This window comes from Sus scrofa, chromosome 1 (genome assembly GCF_000003025.6).
Source record: "Sus scrofa isolate TJ Tabasco breed Duroc chromosome 1, Sscrofa11.1, whole genome shotgun sequence".
NCBI lineage: Eukaryota > Metazoa > Chordata > Mammalia > Artiodactyla > Suidae > Sus > Sus scrofa.
In genome coordinates, this window is record NC_010443.5 from 274,050,002 (window position 1) to 274,067,788 (window position 17,787).

The 17,787-nt window shown below is 64.7% G+C and overlaps 1 protein-coding gene across 1 annotated transcript in view; it reads left to right on the plus strand.

Moving 5' to 3' along the window:
• The window catches only part of COL5A1 (collagen, type V, alpha 1), a 149,046-nt gene that overhangs the window by 115,783 nt on the left and 15,476 nt on the right, over positions 1-17,787 (plus strand). The window contains 26 exon segments of the mRNA NM_001014971.1: positions 1,271-1,324; positions 2,094-2,201; positions 3,352-3,441; positions 3,533-3,586; positions 4,752-4,859; positions 7,002-7,109; positions 8,024-8,077; positions 8,286-8,339; positions 8,438-8,504; positions 8,507-8,544; positions 9,413-9,466; positions 9,564-9,671; positions 10,733-10,786; positions 11,413-11,520; positions 12,055-12,108; positions 12,385-12,438; positions 12,748-12,801; positions 13,328-13,381; positions 14,106-14,213; positions 14,322-14,375; positions 14,472-14,525; positions 14,745-14,852; positions 15,974-16,027; positions 16,793-16,828; positions 17,188-17,241; positions 17,435-17,690. Coding sequence (NP_001014971.1) covers positions 1,271-1,324; positions 2,094-2,201; positions 3,352-3,441; positions 3,533-3,586; positions 4,752-4,859; positions 7,002-7,109; positions 8,024-8,077; positions 8,286-8,339; positions 8,438-8,504; positions 8,507-8,544; positions 9,413-9,466; positions 9,564-9,671; positions 10,733-10,786; positions 11,413-11,520; positions 12,055-12,108; positions 12,385-12,438; positions 12,748-12,801; positions 13,328-13,381; positions 14,106-14,213; positions 14,322-14,375; positions 14,472-14,525; positions 14,745-14,852; positions 15,974-16,027; positions 16,793-16,828; positions 17,188-17,241; positions 17,435-17,690 — 1,999 coding nt within the window.

A 17,787-nucleotide genomic window follows, 5' to 3' on the forward strand; every position in this document is an offset into this window, starting at 1 on the left:
CCCAGCTGGGGTGGCGGGTCCTCCACGGGCCAGTCCGACGCCTTCCAGAAGGGCCTTCCCGGGACTTCCGCTTTCTTTAGCGGGTGGGACACCGAAGTCATTGCTGGTCCTGAGTCCAAGCCCAAAGCCCCCCCTCATGGGGCTGGTGACAGATCCTGTCCTCAGCACCGTGGACGGTCCCCCAGTGGGCCCCACACCCAGGCTCCTGCCTCCCTTGGGCACAGCTACCCAGCTCACCCAGGGCTGCTCTCGAACCTGCCCCCCACCCCTTGATCTGATGCTGTCAGGCTGCTCCAGAGAACACTGCCTTAAAATCACTGCCTTAAATGAGGCCATTTGTGTTCCTTGCGTGCAGCTCTGCCGGGCCTAAAGAAGGGAGCCACCATAGAACCTGCAGGAGCTGCACCCCCATGGGTTCGCACGGCCCGGGGGCTGAGTGTGAGGTCACCAGCGCTGGCTTTCTGGCTGCCGTGCAGTGAATCAGAGCCACCCTGGCTCATCTGCCACGGGAGCTGGGCCCCCACAGCTCCAGCTGTGCCAGGCTGCTTCCCCTCCAGACTCTAGGATTTCCACTAAACACCCCCCCAACCCCCCGGGCTTAGCATCTGTGCATCTCCCCCAGCATCACGTGGCACCTGCAGATGGCAGCTCGTTGGCATGTGCCATGCTCTGTAGACGGGCCGGAAATTAAACTTGCAGCACAGCCAGGCTGCTGCCGACGTGCCAGCGTGCAGAGCAGAATGGAGAGGTGCCTGGATGGAGCTAAGAATACGCCTGGCTGCCGCGTTTGGGAAGCAGCGTGTCCTCACTGCTTCCTGACTTCAGTCAGTGCAGAGGCGCAGGCTAGGAAAACCACCTGTCTTGAGCTGGGGGCCTTGGTGACACAGGCAGGACCGTCCCCATGGAGTCACTAATGAGATGCAGCCCAGAGGTGGCTCCCAGTTTTGGTTTCTAGCAGCTGAAAGGTGACACTAAATCTGCTCAGAAAATGAACTCTTAGGGTTGTTATAAAGATGAATGGTTTTAAAATATATTTCTCAGCACAAAGCAGGGCAGGGGAGGCAGCGAGGGAAACTAACTGTCTGGCTTCATTACCTTCATGAAATGAACACAGAAGTGAAACGAGAGAAATGGCCTTTCAAATGGAGACTGGAGGGTCCATTGTTTGGGGACAGGGTCAGGGTTGGGGGTAAGCGTCTACGGAGAAACCAGCAGTGGGGCTGGCGTGGGCCGCTTCAACTATCTCAGCATGGGGACTCTCTCTTTGCAGGGTTTCCAAGGCAAGACTGGCCCTCCAGGCCCGCCAGGTGTGGTCGGTCCTCAGGTGAGACACAGCATCCCCTGGTGTCCCTGGTCACCCTGGGTCCCTGCCCACACAGAAGAAAGGGTCAAGTGTGGGGGTGAATTCTCCCCATTCTCCAGGTGCAGGTGCAGCCAAGAGGACATCATGAGGCTTAGTAGTAGTGCTTATTAAATAAGGAGCTGTACCCTGTGCAGGGGAGCAGGTGCAGAGAGCAGGACAGGGATCTGTTGACGTGAACCCGAGTCACACCAGGTGGGCTCAGGAGCCTGGCTTCCACCCCCTGGCAGCCCAGCTGTCCACACAGCCTGACTCTCTGCCCTGGATTCTCGTGCCCGGGGCCTGCTGTTCTCATTGCTTGCAGATCCACTCAAGGACAGGCTTGCAGGCTCAGAGATGCAAATCGGGGTGAAGCTGCTTCTTAGAAAGTTCACAGCTGATGTGGTGGTAAATGAGACAGAAATCCATGGCATCAGGGCTGCAGGAAAGGCAGGCTCAATCCCCGCCACCCCTCTCTGCCCTGGTCCCCGTGACACCCCACGGAACACAGGCCCTGCTCTGATGCATCAGGGAGGAGACGCTGGAGCACAGGGCAGGCCAGGCAGTGGCTGTTGAACTCCTGCCCCGTTTGACTTGCCCTGCCCCTTCAGGACTTTTACCGGAAGGAGACGCCTTTTGAAGGAATGTGCAGGTCCAGTGGGCTGGTGCTGGCCTTTGCCAGGCTGTCCTGAGATTTAGGAAGAGAACGTGCCCGGTGAACACGTTCGCGGCTGACGCAGGTTTTTCCCTGCAGGGTCCCACGGGGGAAACTGGTCCCATGGGCGAACGCGGCCACCCTGGACCCCCGGGCCCCCCCGGTGAACAGGGGCTCCCGGGCCTCGCGGGAAAAGAAGGGACGAAGGTGAGTCCCCGGGACCCCTGTGCCCGTCGGCCTTTCCTACGGAACTGTTTCGACCCTCGGTCTGGGTCTTCCTCTCGCTTCTTTCTGGTGAACGGGTGGCTCCTCAAGATGCCTTTTCCTGCCCAGACCAGGAACTGAGCTCCATCTGTGCTTCTTGGAAGGAGGGCCTGGGCTGACCCCGCCCCAGGGATGAATGTGGCGCGGGCTGCGGACCCCCTTCTGCCCGGGGCCACCTGCAGCCATCGCACCCCTTCCCCAGACGCGGATAAAACTGCCTGACCCTTCGTGTGTCTAAACTGAATTTAACGACCCTTTAAAAATTCCAAATAATAAAAACGTCTCTCCCTGGCCGGGGTACCCCTAGCTGGGGGTGGCAACTTCCTGTGTTTCCCCGTTTCGGCTTTTCAGGGAGGGACACAGGAAATACACGAGCTCCAGCACTTTGTGGGACCACACACAAGAAAGTGAACTTGATTGAGAAAGTCACACCACACACACACACACACACATATGCATGTACGTGGTTGAGGACATGCCTGTGTACTTGGGAAACTGTGTGTGCGCGTCTGTGTGTGTGTGAGAGGGGGAGGGAGGGGGGGGAGGTGCAGAGACAGGCGCCCAGCCACGAAGGGGGCTCTCGGAGTTGGAAAGGAGCCTGAGGGCACGCTGATTTAAAGATCCCTCAGCTCCCACGTTGGACCCCAGGGAAAATTCTGGAAGACGTCCAAGCTTTGATGAACCTCAGGGCAGGTGGAACATCTTTTCAGAAAATGTGCTTTCGGGCTTGAGACAAGCATCCGTGTGGGGCAGAGACGCCTTCGCTTGAGCCCCAGATACTTGGAGGGGTGCGAGGGGGTCACGTGAAGCAGCCCCTCATGGCCCTGAAGGACGTGATGGGGTGCCAGGGCTCCGTGGAGTGCGGCTAGAGTCCCAGTGGAGTCCGTCCCCACACCACACCACACCACAGCAGGGACAACGCCGGGCCCTTAACCTGCTGGGCCACCAGGGAGCTCCCTCAGATTCCTCGTAAAGCCCAGTGCCCGGGAAGGCCCCCCCGCCACGGGTCGTGGGCCCGGGCAGGGACTGCCCAGCTTCCTTCCACCCCAGTCTGGGGCATCGCTCAGAAACTGACCTACGGCTCTGATTTCAGGGTGATCCAGGCCCCGCCGGCCTTCCTGGGAAAGACGGTCCCCCAGGCCTACGCGGCTTCCCTGGGGACCGAGGGCTTCCTGGTCCAGTGGTGAGTGAGGGGCCAGCGGGGGATGGGGGTGGACCCCGCCCAGCCCGGGGCCCTCCCCCCGCAGCGCCCTGCCCACTTTGTTGCTTTGCAGGGGGCGCTTGGACTGAAAGGCAGTGAAGGCCCCCCCGGCCCGCCAGGCCCCGCGGTGAGTGTGCTGGCCCCGTGCAAGGCCTCTCCCCCCCACAAACCCGCTCTGCAGGCGAGCGGTCAGTCCCGAGATCCAGGGAGCACGCACACCTGCCCTGGTCCCAGAGGAGGCGCTGGACGCAGGAGGGACGTGGATGGTGGGCGAGGCTGGCAGCCAGATGACAAGTGGGGGGGCACGTTATGTGAGGAAAGCTGGAGAACCTGGCAGCTGGGAGGGAGGGCCGAGCGCCCCACCCTGACCCTGCTTATGCGGGGCAAGGAGCAAGCTGACCTGCTTAGTGCGGGTGGGGATGGAGCAGCCTGGACACACAGGCACAGACATGGCTCCATGGCCTGGAGAGCCGGGCCGGCCACACATGCAGGGCTGCCCAAGGCAGAGGTCCCTGTCCCAGAGCTGTGCTCTTACCATGGTCCCCCCCTCACCACTTGGAGGTCCCGCCCTGAGAGGCCAGGCGTTCAGTGTTCTGGGGCCCTGGGCTGTGGTCTGGGGGATTCGGGCCCCGTGAGGCTGCGCCCACCCTCCAGCAGCAGCCCAGGGACCGCTGGCCTGGCCTGACTCTTTAGGGAAAAGGGACATGTGCCTCAAGTCCCCCTGCCCTGCCGGGGGCCCGTCCTACAGCCCCCGCTGCTCGGCATGGCTGTGGGGCCGCAGGAGCTGCCCCGGGCCTGGCGGGGTTTGAACGCAGACCCCAAAACGACAGCCCCTCCCCTGACTGAGTTCCGGGCCGTTGGAGGGAGGTGACGGTGGAAAGTCAGGCGGAAATGGAAACGTCCCCTTTCCTTCCCATGAAGGCCAGGAGCAGGACGACACCCGGGCCACAGCGGCTCCCCGGTGCTGACCCTAGAGTTAGCCCAGGTGCCCACCTGCAGCCCTGCCAGAGCCCCCGCCCCCACACGGTGGAGGGGCAGCGTGGAGGAGTGGGTAGGAAGGGAGCGCCGGTGGCAGGCGGTGCCCAGAGAGCTTGTTCAGGGCGAGCATTTAAGGAGGATGTGTCCCCAGACTCTCCGGGGCTCAGACCCTGACCACACAGCTCATGCTGGCTGGGGCCCTGGGGAGCCCCTGTGGGCTCTAGAGTGAGAGTGGTACGACCGGGCGGCGCTTTGGGAAGTCGTATGCATGCATGTTGAGTCTTTGAAATAAACCACTTTCTTGGCTCGCCCAGGGATCTCCCGGGGAGAGGGGGCCGGCCGGTGCTGCTGGGCCCATTGGAATCCCAGGGCGACCCGGACCGCAGGGACCCCCCGGACCGGCTGGCGAGAAAGGCGCTCCCGTAAGTACTGCCTCGGAGGCGGGGGGCTTGTCCCTGCCCCTGTGCTGTCCCCTTCCCGGGCGTTTCCCTGGGGGTGGGGGGGGGACAGGGGGGTGGGTGCCGTTTGTGCTGCGTGCCCAGGTGTCTTGATTGAAGTCCAAGGGCAGGTCCCAGGGTGGCCAGTTTCTTGCAGGAGTCGCTTGAGCCACTGGGGTACTCGGCGTGCATTGGGGCTGGGCACGCCCTGTCACGCCCACACGTCGGTGCCCCCTACGGGTGGGCATGGGAAGGGGTGGCAATAGTGTGTCCGCACACGGCCTCAGCCTCGGGCTGGGCTGTGGGTGCCCCGTGTGGATGCTTCGCAGCCCCCACCCCTCTGGCCTGGGCTCACGGCCCGTCTGTGTGGGAGAAAAGTGGATATTTAGGTGGTGCGTTCTTTGTCGGTCTGGGGGTCGGTGTGGAGAAGAGAAAGCTGCTCCTGGACCTTCCGAAAGCCACCTCCTGGGGCTGTGGTCACCCCGGCCGGAGGCTTTATGAAAGCTCCGGGGCAGGGGGCCGGCTGGAGGCTGGGTGTCCGTGAAGGGGGTTAGTGAGCCCCGTGTTGTCTCGATGCCTCTGGAAAACCCATGGCAGCCCCTCTCCTGGGCTCCTCTCCCCAAATAAGACACAAAGCGCCCCTTCCTGCCCGGCCGTTCTCTTGCCCCAGCCACCGTGGACGCCTGCCCCCACGATGTGGCAAACTCCCACCTTCCCCCACATCCACTCAGCTGCAGAGACAAATTCGAGTTCAGACTTGCCCTCCACGTTGCGAATGTCTATGCGCCCCGGTTCCTGGGGCTCAGGCTGCAGACACCCCTTCCCGTTGAGTCAGGAAGGGGGCAGTGCTTGTGTGTCCCCCGTCCACGGCTCCTGGGTGAGAAGAGGGCCCTGGCCGCCTGCCCGGCCGAGAACTCCCCACTGGGCACGCGGGCGCCAAGGAGAGTCCTTCGGCGCCTCCTCGTCACCTCAGTGGCGTCTGGTGGTTCCCATGAGCCTCTGCTAATTCTGCACCAGAGCCCAGGCTCCGGTCAACACTCGAGCGCACAGACCCGATGGGAGACGGCCGGGTTCGTTGTTTCAAGAGAGTAAAGATTTGAGCAGAAACCTCTCCGAGTTGCACCATCCAGGGAAAAGCTGGTCACGCTCCCAGAATAGCGCAGAAGAAACGGCCGAGCGAAAGTCAGGTGTCGCGTCGGGCCAGGAAGGTTCCACGTGAGCCGCAGTCAGCCCGGCGTTTTCTGCCTTAACTGGGGAAGCGTTTCTATCAGTGAGAAGGGAATCAGGGAAGTTGCCTGTGCAGCAGGAAAGGAGGAGAGGGGGCCCGAGAGGGGGCCAGCCCTGGTGAGGTCCAGCAGTGGCCGTTCACGGTCCCATCTGTGTCCCCCGGCTGTGCTCGGGCCTGGTTCTGCTGGGAAAAGGGATTCGTGGCTTGGGTGAGAAAGTTCCAGCTGCTCACAGGGTGATGTGATGGCTGGTAAAACTGGGAAGGACAGGGAGTTCCCTGGTGGTCCAGTGGTTAGGATTCGGTGCCCTCGCCACTGTGGCCCCGGTTCTATCCCTGGTCTGAAAACTGAGATTACACAGCAAGCCGCTATACGCTGCGGCTGAAGAACATAAAAGCAGGTGGTAAGGATCGTTGAAATTATCCAAGGGGCAGTTTGAGGAAAATGAACCAGAACTACGAGGAGAGGAAGAAGGGGTGTGTGCAGGTGCGCGCGTGCGTGCAGGCCCCGCGGGAGGGTGTTTGCAGAGAACAGGGCAGTTCCTCGGAAGGGGCTGGGGCTGGCGCTCCGGCCCCCCTGGCCGCTGGCCTGAATGGGCCTGTGAAAGCTGGTTGACCAGGTTGCCATCCTGGCTTTGTGGCTTGTGACCCAAGCCTCCATCTCCCCGTCTGTCGAAGAGCAGCTCTTCCTCGGATGGGCGCGCATTAGACGCAGCGAGGCCCGGAGATGCTGATCCAGGGCTGGACGCAGAGCCCAGCGGAGAACCAAGGACTGGGCGACGGTCCCTCCCCGGGAGCTGTCTCTGGGCCTCTCTGGGGGCGGGGGAGGGGATGGGCTGGCGGCAGGTGGTTCCTCTGATGGATGGAGCCGCCTTTGACCAGGGACCCCCTCTCCTCTTTAGGGTGAGAAAGGTCCACAAGGCCCAGCCGGCCGAGACGGCCTGCAGGGTCCAGTGGGGCTCCCTGGTCCAGCTGGCCCCGTGGGCCCCCCAGGAGAAGATGGAGATAAGGTAAGGAGGCTGCAGAGACGCCCCCATCCCCATCCTTGGACCACGCACGCCAAGCTTGGCCGGTGCTGGCAGGTCAGAACCGGGCGGGTGGGGGGCTTTGGAACCGGGGATGCAGGTGCTATCAGGGCTCTGGTGCTAGAGGGACCCTGTGCTGCCCATGGCCCTTCTGGGCATCCATGGATGATTTGAGAATAACTCGCAAGCCGTGCTAGCAAACGCCGTCTCTGCCATGCCCGAGGCGACTCGGACACGCTTTTCTCGTGTGTGGTTTTGATGCCGCCAGAGACAGGTGCTGCAGCGGCCAGAGCGGGGAAGAAGGCTCTGCATCGTTTTGGAACTCTAAATCTGTGGGGCCAGTCGGGTGCGGTTTTGCTCCACGTCTAGTTTTAAATGTCTTCACCTGGACCATCAAGGCTCCCTTTCCTCAAGGATGGGCCTTGTCCTTGCAATGCGCTCCCGGCGCTGGCCTGGACGTCGGTGAAATTCAGCTCTTTGGTTTGACCGCCCCTTTATGAGAGCTCTCCAGTGGCATTGCCAACCATGTCACCTCCCCAGCCATGCCGCCTTGCCTCTCGGGGTGGGAGACGGCCCTGCACTGCAGAAACACTTTGGCGGCACGGGAACTGAAGCGTCTGTATTGCACCGCTGTGTCGGCCCATTTGACAAACAAAGAAGATATTTCTACGAGAAAGTTCTACCACGCTTGCAAATCTACTAAAATCCTGCCAGGCATCAGCTCAAGGCCTCGTCCCGTTTCGCTCTCTTATTCAAAAGGAAATCAAATTAATATATGGAAACCCTTCTTCTTAGGAAAGTTATAGGGCCCCCCGGAGAGGAGATTATTTTTTTATCTCCAAGAAAAATTAATTATGGGGAGCAGATCATGTGCAAAGGGGTCTCTTGTCTTCCCACAGGGAGAGATCGGGGAGCCGGGACAGAAGGGCAGCAAGGGCGACAAAGGCGAGCAGGTAGGGGCCACGCATGCCGCGTGGGGCCGCCGGTGGAGCCACGGCGCAGGGCCACGAGCTCGGCATGGCGCACACGCAGCCCTGCGTCAACAACCCTTAAAATACGACAACGTCCCCACCCCTAAGGATGGTTCGCAGCTGGTGGGCTCGCCTCCCGTGTTGAAATCTCGCTGCGACCCGGCAGCAACCACCTGTCTTCTCCCCACAGGGACCTCCCGGGCCGACAGGACCCCAAGGCCCCATCGGACAGCCGGGCCCCTCCGTGAGTATCTAGTCAAAGACCCTCAGAAAAGCGCCCCCATCCCCGGAGCTGGCGTGGCCACGCACCTGTCGTCACCACGCTCACCCCTCTCCCTGCAGGGCGCTGACGGCGAGCCGGGTCCCCGAGGCCAGCAGGGCCTTTTTGGGCAGAAAGGTGACGAAGGCCCAGAGGTTTTCCTGGGCCCCCCGGCCCCGTGGGGCTGCAGGTACAGCAGAGCTCGCTCAGCGCCTGGGGGTCGGCTTCCGCTGATTCCTGCCTCTTTGCTGTGGCCTCTCCTCCCCTCCCCTGCCTCCCTCCCCTCCCGTCCCCTGCCCTCCCTCCCCGCCTGTCCCCTCCCCTCCTGTCTTCTGAGAATGGGGAAACTGAGGCAGGGCTGCAGGCTTCCCGGGGCTCCGGTGCATGGAGTGCTGCAAAGTCCCATACGTCCAGGGGCCCCTGCCCTACTTCTCTTACTGGGTAGCGTCTGTCTTCCTGCTTGTCGGAGACACGCGAGGCCCTACCGATAAGCTGGTAGAAAGGGAACAGACGTGGCTTCCCGGGGGCGGCAGCGCGTGGCCGCACCGTCCAGCCCCCGGGCACCCACGCACGCCTCCTCCTGTGTGGTGTCTGCACGCTCTGCCTCCTGCCGCATGGACGGCGTTTGGGCCCAGCTTTTCCCACTTCATTTTATGATTCCTGTCAAATGGCATTGAGTGTTCTTTGAAGCCGTCCCTTTTTATTTATTGTTGAAAACATGACTTTCGGTCGCTGCGCCTTGTCCCAGCATCTGGTGGTGACATAACTTATTCACGCGTTTCCCTGCTGTTGGCTCTTTAGGGTTTATGGTTTGATGGGACTTTGCAATAGGCACTTTGTCCATAAATCTTGGCAAACTCCTCCAGCGTTTGCTGGGGCTGACTCGGAGCCCGGGGTTCTGGGGGGCTTCTTCCTCTGTACCTGTGCATGGAAGACCACATTCCTGAGCCTTTGGGCTGCTCGGCCTGGGGTCGCGCCGGGGAGACCGCAGAAGCTGTGCGTGCGTGTCCCGTGGAGCAGTGCCGGCTGCCAAGTGTCTGATGCGTTTCTCTTCGCAGGGTCTGCCAGGACCTCCGGGGGAGAAGGGCGAGACGGGAGACGTGGGTCAGATGGTACGTGTCACCAGCACGTGGAGACCTGGCCGGGCAGCTGGCTTTTGTTTCGGGGACTTTGCATCTTCTCTGCGCTCAATGGCTCTGCTCTTCCCAGGGCCCTCCAGGTCCCCCCGGCCCCCGAGGACCCTCTGGAGCTCCCGGTGCTGACGGACCGCAAGGTCCCCCTGGCGGAATAGGCAACCCCGGCGCAGTGGGAGAGAAGGTGACTCACGCCCCAAAATGGTCACGGTGTCTGAGTGTGTGCATGTGCGCGTTCCTGGCTGTGCCCGCCCCTAGGCCAGGCGTACAGGTGCCTTCCAGGGCTGGTCCTATCAGATGCTTTTTGAAACTAGAAGAGCGTGCAGTGGGCCTGGGGGTCCGCCTCTGGCCCTGTGACTGCCTTGTGCAGAATTTCCACACGGTACAACCGCCAGCAAGGGTCCTGCTGCCTGCTCTGAGGTGGGCTGATGGACGCAGCTCTCTGTTCCTTGGGGCCAGTGGTTGCTGCCTTTCCAGGTTCCATCTCGGCCAAACCCTACTTTGTCGTAGCCCCAGGTCCCCTTCCTCTGACCCAGTTAAGTGCAGGGCCTGGGCCTGCAGAAGACCGGTGAGCACGCTGGGCCTCTGCGTGCACACGTGTGCTCATGCCTTACCGCGTGTGTGCAGTGGGCGAGACAGCCCTGGAGTCCGATCCACCCAGACCCAGGAGCTGGTGCTCCTTTTCAAGCCCTCACCCAGTCCCTTGGGTGGAAGGAGGGGGTGGGGGGCGTCCTGCCGTTTGTGCTGCTTGCACGCCATTCCAGAACCTTCCATCGAAAGAGGTCTTCTGTCGCTGCCCGTTCTGTACGATACAAAGATCACAGAGAACCCCCCCCCGGCCCAAGAGCCCCCGTGAATGGTATACCGCCTCTGCTCGGGGCGGCGTCCTCTCCCCGTGCCCCCCGTGGGCCTGCACACCCAAGGATGTCCTGTGTTTTCTGGCCCCGCCTCCTTTCCCCTGGCTTCGCCCAGTCCTCCCCCAGAGCTCGCCTGGAGCGCCCCTTCCCGGGGAAAGCCAGGGTTAACACCCCCATGTGCTCCCCCGACCCCATCCACCTGTCCATCCCAGGCCTGCCTGTGTCAGTGTCACCCCTCTCTCCCTGGACGCCTCACCCGTCTCCCCTCCAGTCCTGACCCTCAGGGACAGTGACCGCTGTCCCGCCCTGCCCCCTGCCCCCCCCCGGCCAGACCCACGGCTCTCCTTGCCGCTGTCATCACACCATCGGGTGGCGCTTCTTCCTTTAGGGTGAGCCCGGCGAAGCGGGAGAGCCCGGCCTTCCCGGAGAAGGAGGCCCCCCGGTGAGTGGCGCTTTGGGGCAGGGGCCGGACGCAGCTCGGACGGGGTGGGTGGGAGGGTCCTGCTTGGCCTCGGTTTTCCCATCCATGACATGGGAGGCCTGTCCCCTCTTGTGCCTACCTCACGGGATGGCTGTAAAAAGGGCAGCGTGGTGGGGAGTGGGCCGGCGTGCGTGCATGTGTGTGCCTGCCCCCACGTCCGTGATAAACACGCAGACAGCTGGCCGCGAGAGGCCCTCCATCCGTGGTGCTCTGGGCCCCCCACAGGCTTCCATAAGTGGGGCCGTTGTCACCCCGTCGGCCCAGCCCTGGGACATTCAGACCGTGACAGGTCGGATGGCGTCCTCTCCAGCCCCCATCCCCAACCCCCGAGGGAGGCGCTCCGGCCCAGGGGGCGCCTGGTGAACAGAGTCCCCGGGGCTGCTGGCTGCTTCCTCCACCTGGGAACCACGGGGCGGGCGGGGGTCCCTGCGCCCCCTCAGGGTCCACGCCACCGGCGGGCAGCTGCTGGTGCCCACAGACACGGGGCCCGGCCACCGTGGGGATGCTCGCTTTCCACCTGATGCCGTCCTTGCTCTGGGCGGCCTCCAGGCGGGCTCTGGGAACACGGGCCTGGCCTCTCCCCCCAGGGACCCAAAGGCGAAAGAGGAGAGAAGGGCGAGTCGGGCCCTTCTGGTGCTGCTGGACCCCCTGGACCCAAGGGCCCCCCCGGAGACGACGGTCCCAAAGGCAGCCCCGTGAGTACCTGTGAGATGCCGCAGGGCCAAGGTCCGCCTCGCCCCGGGCGCCAAAGCTCCCGGCCGCCCGAGTCTCGGGGTGAGGTTCTTAGGAGCAGAGGTTTCCACCCCAGCTCCTGAGCCGAAACAGAGGAGGGGAGGGGAGCCCCGTGCACGGGCCGGGCTCCGTGTGGCCCCTCCATTGCCTGCCTTGGCTTTGCGTCAGGAGGGGCTGCACCGCAGCAGGTTCCAGAAGCTAAAGGTCCAGGCTCCGGTGTCAGCCGGAGGCTCCAGAAGCAGATCGCTGGGCCAGAGGCCGCCTTTGAGGGCCTCTGGGGGGCGAGAGCGCAGCCCCGCCTTGCCCGATTCTGGGCTGGCGTGGCTCGCGTGAGACGATGTTCTGGAAAGGCCGTCCTGGTACGGAGGGCACGAGGTGTCAGAGCTGGCGGGGTGCTCTGGGCGAGGGCGGCGCAGGTGTGGACGGTGGGCGGCCTGCGTGGCGGGGTGCTCCAGGCCTGGCTGCTGAGCCCCCGACGGCCTTTCTTCCTGTTTCAGGGCCCTGTCGGTTTTCCTGGAGATCCCGGTCCCCCCGGAGAGCCTGGCCCCGCGGTAGGTGCCAAGGGCAGAGCCCCGGGGTCCCCGCAGCCCCAGACCTGCCTCGCTGGCCCGTCTCTCTCTCTTCTGGATGTTTCTTTTATGACTGTCGGTGGGATGTGCCACTCCCAGCGGCATCTGTGACCTGATGCCGAAACGGGCCAGGCCCTGCCCACCTCCCAGCCCCTCGGGATGGAGTTTGATTTTCGGGTCGGGACTGGGGACACTGGGAGTCGGTGCCCGAACTCAGGTGCATCCGGGAGGCAGAAGGAACTTGCTTGTGTCCCACAGGGTCAAGACGGTCCCCCTGGTGACAAAGGAGATGACGGTGAACCCGGGCAAACAGTGAGTCCACCCGGGGCCTCTAGGGACCCTGTCGCCGCTTCTCGGGGAGGTGGGAACGTTCCCCTAAATGCAGCAGAACTGCGGGGGGCAAGCGGGTCCCCAGGCTGCTGCGGCCCAGGCGCCCACGCAGAGGTGGGGGCAGAGGTTCCAGGACCAATTCTGCCAGAGAAGAGCGGGGCAGGTTCAAGGCTGGCTGAGGACAGACTAGACCCAACGTCTCTGCATTTCCGTCGCCTCTGACCCCAGACCCGCCACGTCTTCATCTGACGGGCCTGATTCCCAAACTCTCTGTTCTGTCTCTGACCCCAGGGATCCCCGGGCCCTACTGGTGAGCCAGGTCCATCTGGGCCTCCAGGGAAAAGGGTAAGTGCTTCTACAGGGGCCCTGGCCCCTCAGTCCCCCCGCCCCCGCCCCGGCTCGGACCCCGTGAGGAAGGTGCTTCTGTTGGAAGTGCGTTCCGGCTCAGCTTCCTGCCACATCATCAAATCTCAGCCCTGCTGGGTCGATGAGCCGCTCCTTTTAGGGTGGGCCAACTGCTGACACGCCAGGAACAGCCGTGGTGGGAGAAAAACACCCACGGAGCTGGAAAAACCCCCTTTCCCCTGGGTCAGACCTTTGGAAAAATCACAACAAGCGAAAAGGCCTTTTGCTGATGCTGCGGTAACTGGGCCGCTTGCTGTGCGGCCAGGGCAGGAGCCCCCCGAAACACAAGGCTGCTGGCACCCCCAGCCCCCCAGGGACCCAGCCGCCTTTTCCAGAACCAGAGCTCCCGGGGCTCCTTCTGAGATCCTGGGAGTGACCTGCACGCCCTCCCTGCCCCCCAGGCCTGTCCCCCTCCACTCAGCTTCCACGAGCTCCCTTGTCACATGGTCCCTCTTGTTCCTCCCAGGGTCCGCCCGGCCCCGCAGGCCCCGAAGGCAGACAGGGAGAGAAAGGAGCCAAGGTAAGTGCTTTCTGGCCCGGCCGAGGCTGTGGCCGTGACCCTCCAGAGTGCGCCGAGGGCCCCGTGGGTGTGGAGTAGACACGTGCTCGGAGGTGCCCAGCTGCTGAGGCAGCCAGGAGCTGGTGGGGCCCAGAGGGCAGCCAGCTGTCTCTACAGTCTGAGCAGAGTGCGGTGGCCTGGCCGAGCCTTGGCTCTGGGGCCCCCGACCCTGAGCCATGGTCCATCTGCCCTGCCATCCTCAGAGCAGGGAGGCCCTTGCTGGGTGCCCTCGGGCCTGGGTTGACCTGGCCAGGCCACCCTGCCTCACATTTGAAGTGGAGACGGGGCCCGTGCTGGGCTCAGGGAGGGTGGGGGGCCCGTGCTGTGCAGTTAGCAGGGAGCCCAGCACCCAGAGCCCTCGTGGCCGCTGCCCTGGGGAGGTGCTGGGTGGGCCACTCCCAGGGGTGCCTGGCATTGACTGAGACAGCAAGGAATGTGTCCAGCCCCACGTCTGCTCAGGACACGGCGGCCGTGTTGGTTGGGAGCCCAGAGGACCGAGGACCGTAGCAGGATGGAGGCTTGGCCGCTGTAGGGAACGTGGAGACTCGGGGGCAGCCCCTGAATATCCGGGGGGCTCCGGGGTTCTGTCCGAGGCTCCTCGGAGTTCCCGAGCAGCAGTCCTCGGCAGGGGTAACGGGCCCCTCGAGCATTGGTGTCCCACCCTGGCCTCCTTGCCGCCCTGCAGGGAGAAGCCGGCTTGGAAGGCCCTCCTGGGAAGACTGGCCCCATTGGCCCCCAGGGGGCCCCGGGGAAGCCTGGTCCTGATGGCCTTCGAGGGATCCCGGGCCCCGTGGTGAGTGGTCCAGGGAGGCTGGGGGTCGGGGTGGCGATGCTGGGCGGGGGTGGGACTGGGGATGGGACAGCCCGGGCGGGGCTCACGCGGAGGGTCACTGTGTTTCAGGGCGAGCAAGGTCTCCCAGGAGCTCCCGGCCCGGATGGTCCCCCCGGCCCCATGGTGAGTCACGGATGCCCCGAGGCCCCCCGGCGGCGGCGGCGGTGGAGGGCGGGTTTGGGGATGAGACCTCTGATCCCGCTGCCTTCTCCCCCGCAGGGTCCCCCAGGGCTCCCCGGCCTCAAAGGAGATTCTGGACCCAAAGGGGAAAAGGTGAGCCGTGGGGACGCCTCGCCAGGGGCCCCGCTGGTGGGACGCGCAGCCCTTTGAATACAGCGCTTGAAACTCAGCAAGATGTGGGGCGTCCCCTGCGTTTGTCCCGTGTTTGGGGTGGCGGCCTGAGAGGTGGCTTTGAAGACCGTGGCTGGGACCGGGCCCAGGTGGCTGGACCGGAGTCGCCGCCACCGCAGATGCCCTTTCCTCTTCCCACAGGGCCATCCAGGCTTGATCGGGCTCATTGGACCCCCGGGCGAACAGGGCGAAAAGGGTGACCGTGGCCTTCCCGGCCCCCAGGGCTCCTCTGGCCCTAAGGGGGAACAGGTACGTGGGATGCTGGCCCTGTGTCACGTCAGAGCCGGAAGGATGTCCCCACGTCCACGAATCCAGATGGGGACAGCAGGACAGGCTCACCTGGGTGCACGGGGACCTGGGGCAGAATGGGAGCCCAGCCCGGACCCTGCCGGGGCCTCAGGTCATCCCCCCGCCCCACCCCCCACCCCGTGTGAGAGCCTCCGGCCCAGCTGACCGCCCGGAGGTGATGGTCGGTGCTCGACTGCATTTGCACGGGTGGGCCAGGCGACTGTCCGCTGGCACCCTCACTCCCACCTTAACCCCAGGTGTGCACATCTCACCCTAGACTCCACTGGGAACTCCTGCAGCCGATTGGGGTCTGCAGCCCCCAGGAACCATAGCAAAGGAAGCCCTGGCCTGCGAGTTTTGCCTTGTCCTACACCTGGGGCCACTTGCCCTGGATTCCGTGGCTGGGGAGGTGGGGGCGGGGCAGGCAGTCTTTCCTCTCCCCCACGTGAGGGTCACGGGGCCGCATCCCGGCCTGTGAGTCACCGCGTCCCGAGCCAGGTGCGACCGTGCCCCTGAGCTGTGCCCACCTTGGCCCACAACTGACCTGAGAGGGGACAGGATGCCCGAGGCAGAGCTGGAGGGGGCGGAGCCAGGAGGCCCAGGGGTGTCCTCGGGAGCCCCCGCCTCCTCCACCCTGGCCTCCCCGTGGCCCCGAGAACTGGAGAGAGGTCAGCTCAGAGGCTGCAAACTCCAGGTGTGGGAAGGGCCGCTGGGAGGCCGGACTGGACACACAGGACCCCAGGACACTTACTGCGCCCCTGCCGGGGGCCTGGGCTTGTGGGGAGACCCAGGCCGTGAGCAGAAAGCAGCCAGGGCACCAGGCAGGGGCCGTTCACACGAGACCATCGGAAGGGCACGTTCCTGCCCAGTCACCTCCCCAAGGCCCCGTGGACACTGGGGTCCATCCAGGCGGGCTGGGGCAGCAGCGCCTGAGGGCTCAGCCTCACGGCAGGCGTTCCAGCCCCTCAGGTCCCGCAGGAGGGGTGGCTCCCGCGCCCGCAGCCCGCGTTGGGGGAAGAGGCGTGAGCCGAGGGCCGCGCCCGCCTCCTGGTCCAAACGGTGGTCGTTTCTGCTTCTTCCAGGGCATCACCGGTCCTTCTGGCCCGATCGGGCCCCCGGGCCCCCCAGGCTTGCCGGTGCGTATCTGGGATCCGTGTGCGGTTCCCTGGGTTATTCCTGGGAAGGGAGGGCCTCCGTGCACGGCCGGAGGATCACGGGCCCCCGGGGTGATTTGCTCAGTATCTCACATCCAGGTTCCGAGCTCAGAAGCCGGGAAGTGGGGCCTCTGGGCTCTGGCGTCAGGTGCGGGGGAGCCTCTGTCTCTGGGCATTTTAGGGCATGCGGACAACCCACTGTGGGCATCTGGGGGACGCTGACGCCAGCGACGGCGGCTTCCCCAGCAGCACGCACAGGCCCAGGCCGGCCCCGACTGGAGCTGGGGTCCCACTTCTAGGCACCCAGCCTGGGGCCTCCCCCACGTAGCTGGAGCCCCCCAAACTCCAAACGCAGCCTCCCCCCCACCTTCAAATCTCTTCTCACCTGAAATCAGTAACCTGAGGCCCGCCTGGGCCTGGGTCCCCGTGACCCGACGCTGGGCCTCCCTGCAGGCTGGGGGTGGGGTGGGGCTCGGTGTCCGGGCCTCTGAGGCCAGCCTGCCCTCGTGGACCCCTGACCCTGGCGGTCGGAGCTCTGATCTCCCTGCTGGGGAGGGCGGGAGGCTGAGCGGGACCCAGGGACCCTCCCTGCCTCCATGTGGGTGCCAGCCAGCCACGCTCACCCCCTCAGCAGTCAAGCAAGGACAAGCCTGGCTTCCAGGAGGGCAGCACGGGCGCGCGAGGGGGTGAAGGCGGGGCCGCAGGGAAGGGGCCTCCCCCAGCTGACCCCCGCCCCTCTCTCCGCAGGGCCCCCCTGGTCCAAAAGGTGCTAAGGGCTCCTCGGTAAGTGGTGTCCCCCCGGCCGGCCCACGTCACCCTGGGGGAGGCATGTGTGTCCCCTGGGACGGGAACCACCCTGGGGTCCCCCTGCCCCCTTGAGTCATGGGCCCAGAGGTCACGGCCTCCTCTGCGGCTGGCATCCCTGAGCCGTCACAGGCCAGGCATTTGGGCTGTTGGCTCCCTGCCTTCCAGAAAGGGCCCTGTCCCCCGCAGTCCCCAGCACGGGGTGTCCAGTTCTCACACCCAGGACTGGGCGGCCCTGCCTGTCAGGCCTGCCCCTCCGCCTTCTCCCGTGTTTCTGGGGAACATTCCAGACCCCGGGGTGGATTCGGTGAGTGAGACGGTTCTCTTCTTCCCCCCAGGGTCCAACTGGCCCCAAGGGTGAGGCAGGCCACCCTGGACCCCCCGGCCCGCCGGTGAGTAGCCTTCGAACGCCTGGGAGTCGGGGGGCGGGGGGGTCTCCTAACAGCCAGGGAGTCGTGGAAGCCGCAGTCCACGTGGTTAGATCTTGGCGTGCTGTGCAGCGTGTCTGGGGCGGGGGCGCTGTCCCGGGACGGCGCGTCAGGCAGAGCCCCCTCCCACCCGCGGCTGCCCCTCTTCCGCCCCCAGGGCCCCCCGGGCGAGGTCATCCAGCCGCTGCCGATCCAGGCGTCCAGGACGCGGCGGAACATCGACGCCAGCCAGCTGATGGACGAGGGGGAGGCCGAGAACTACATGGACTACGCCGACGGCATGGAGGAGATCTTCGGCTCGCTCAACTCCCTGAAGCTGGAGATCGAGCAGATGAAGCGGCCGCTGGGCACGCAGCAGAACCCGGCGCGGACCTGCAAGGACCTGCAGCTCTGCCACCCCGACTTCCCGGACGGTAGGCGGCTGCGCCCGGGCCCCGACATCAGGGCAGGGGGGCAGGACAGGGCAGCCGGGTTCGGGGGCAGCGGCCCCGCCTGGGCGGTGGGCGTGCG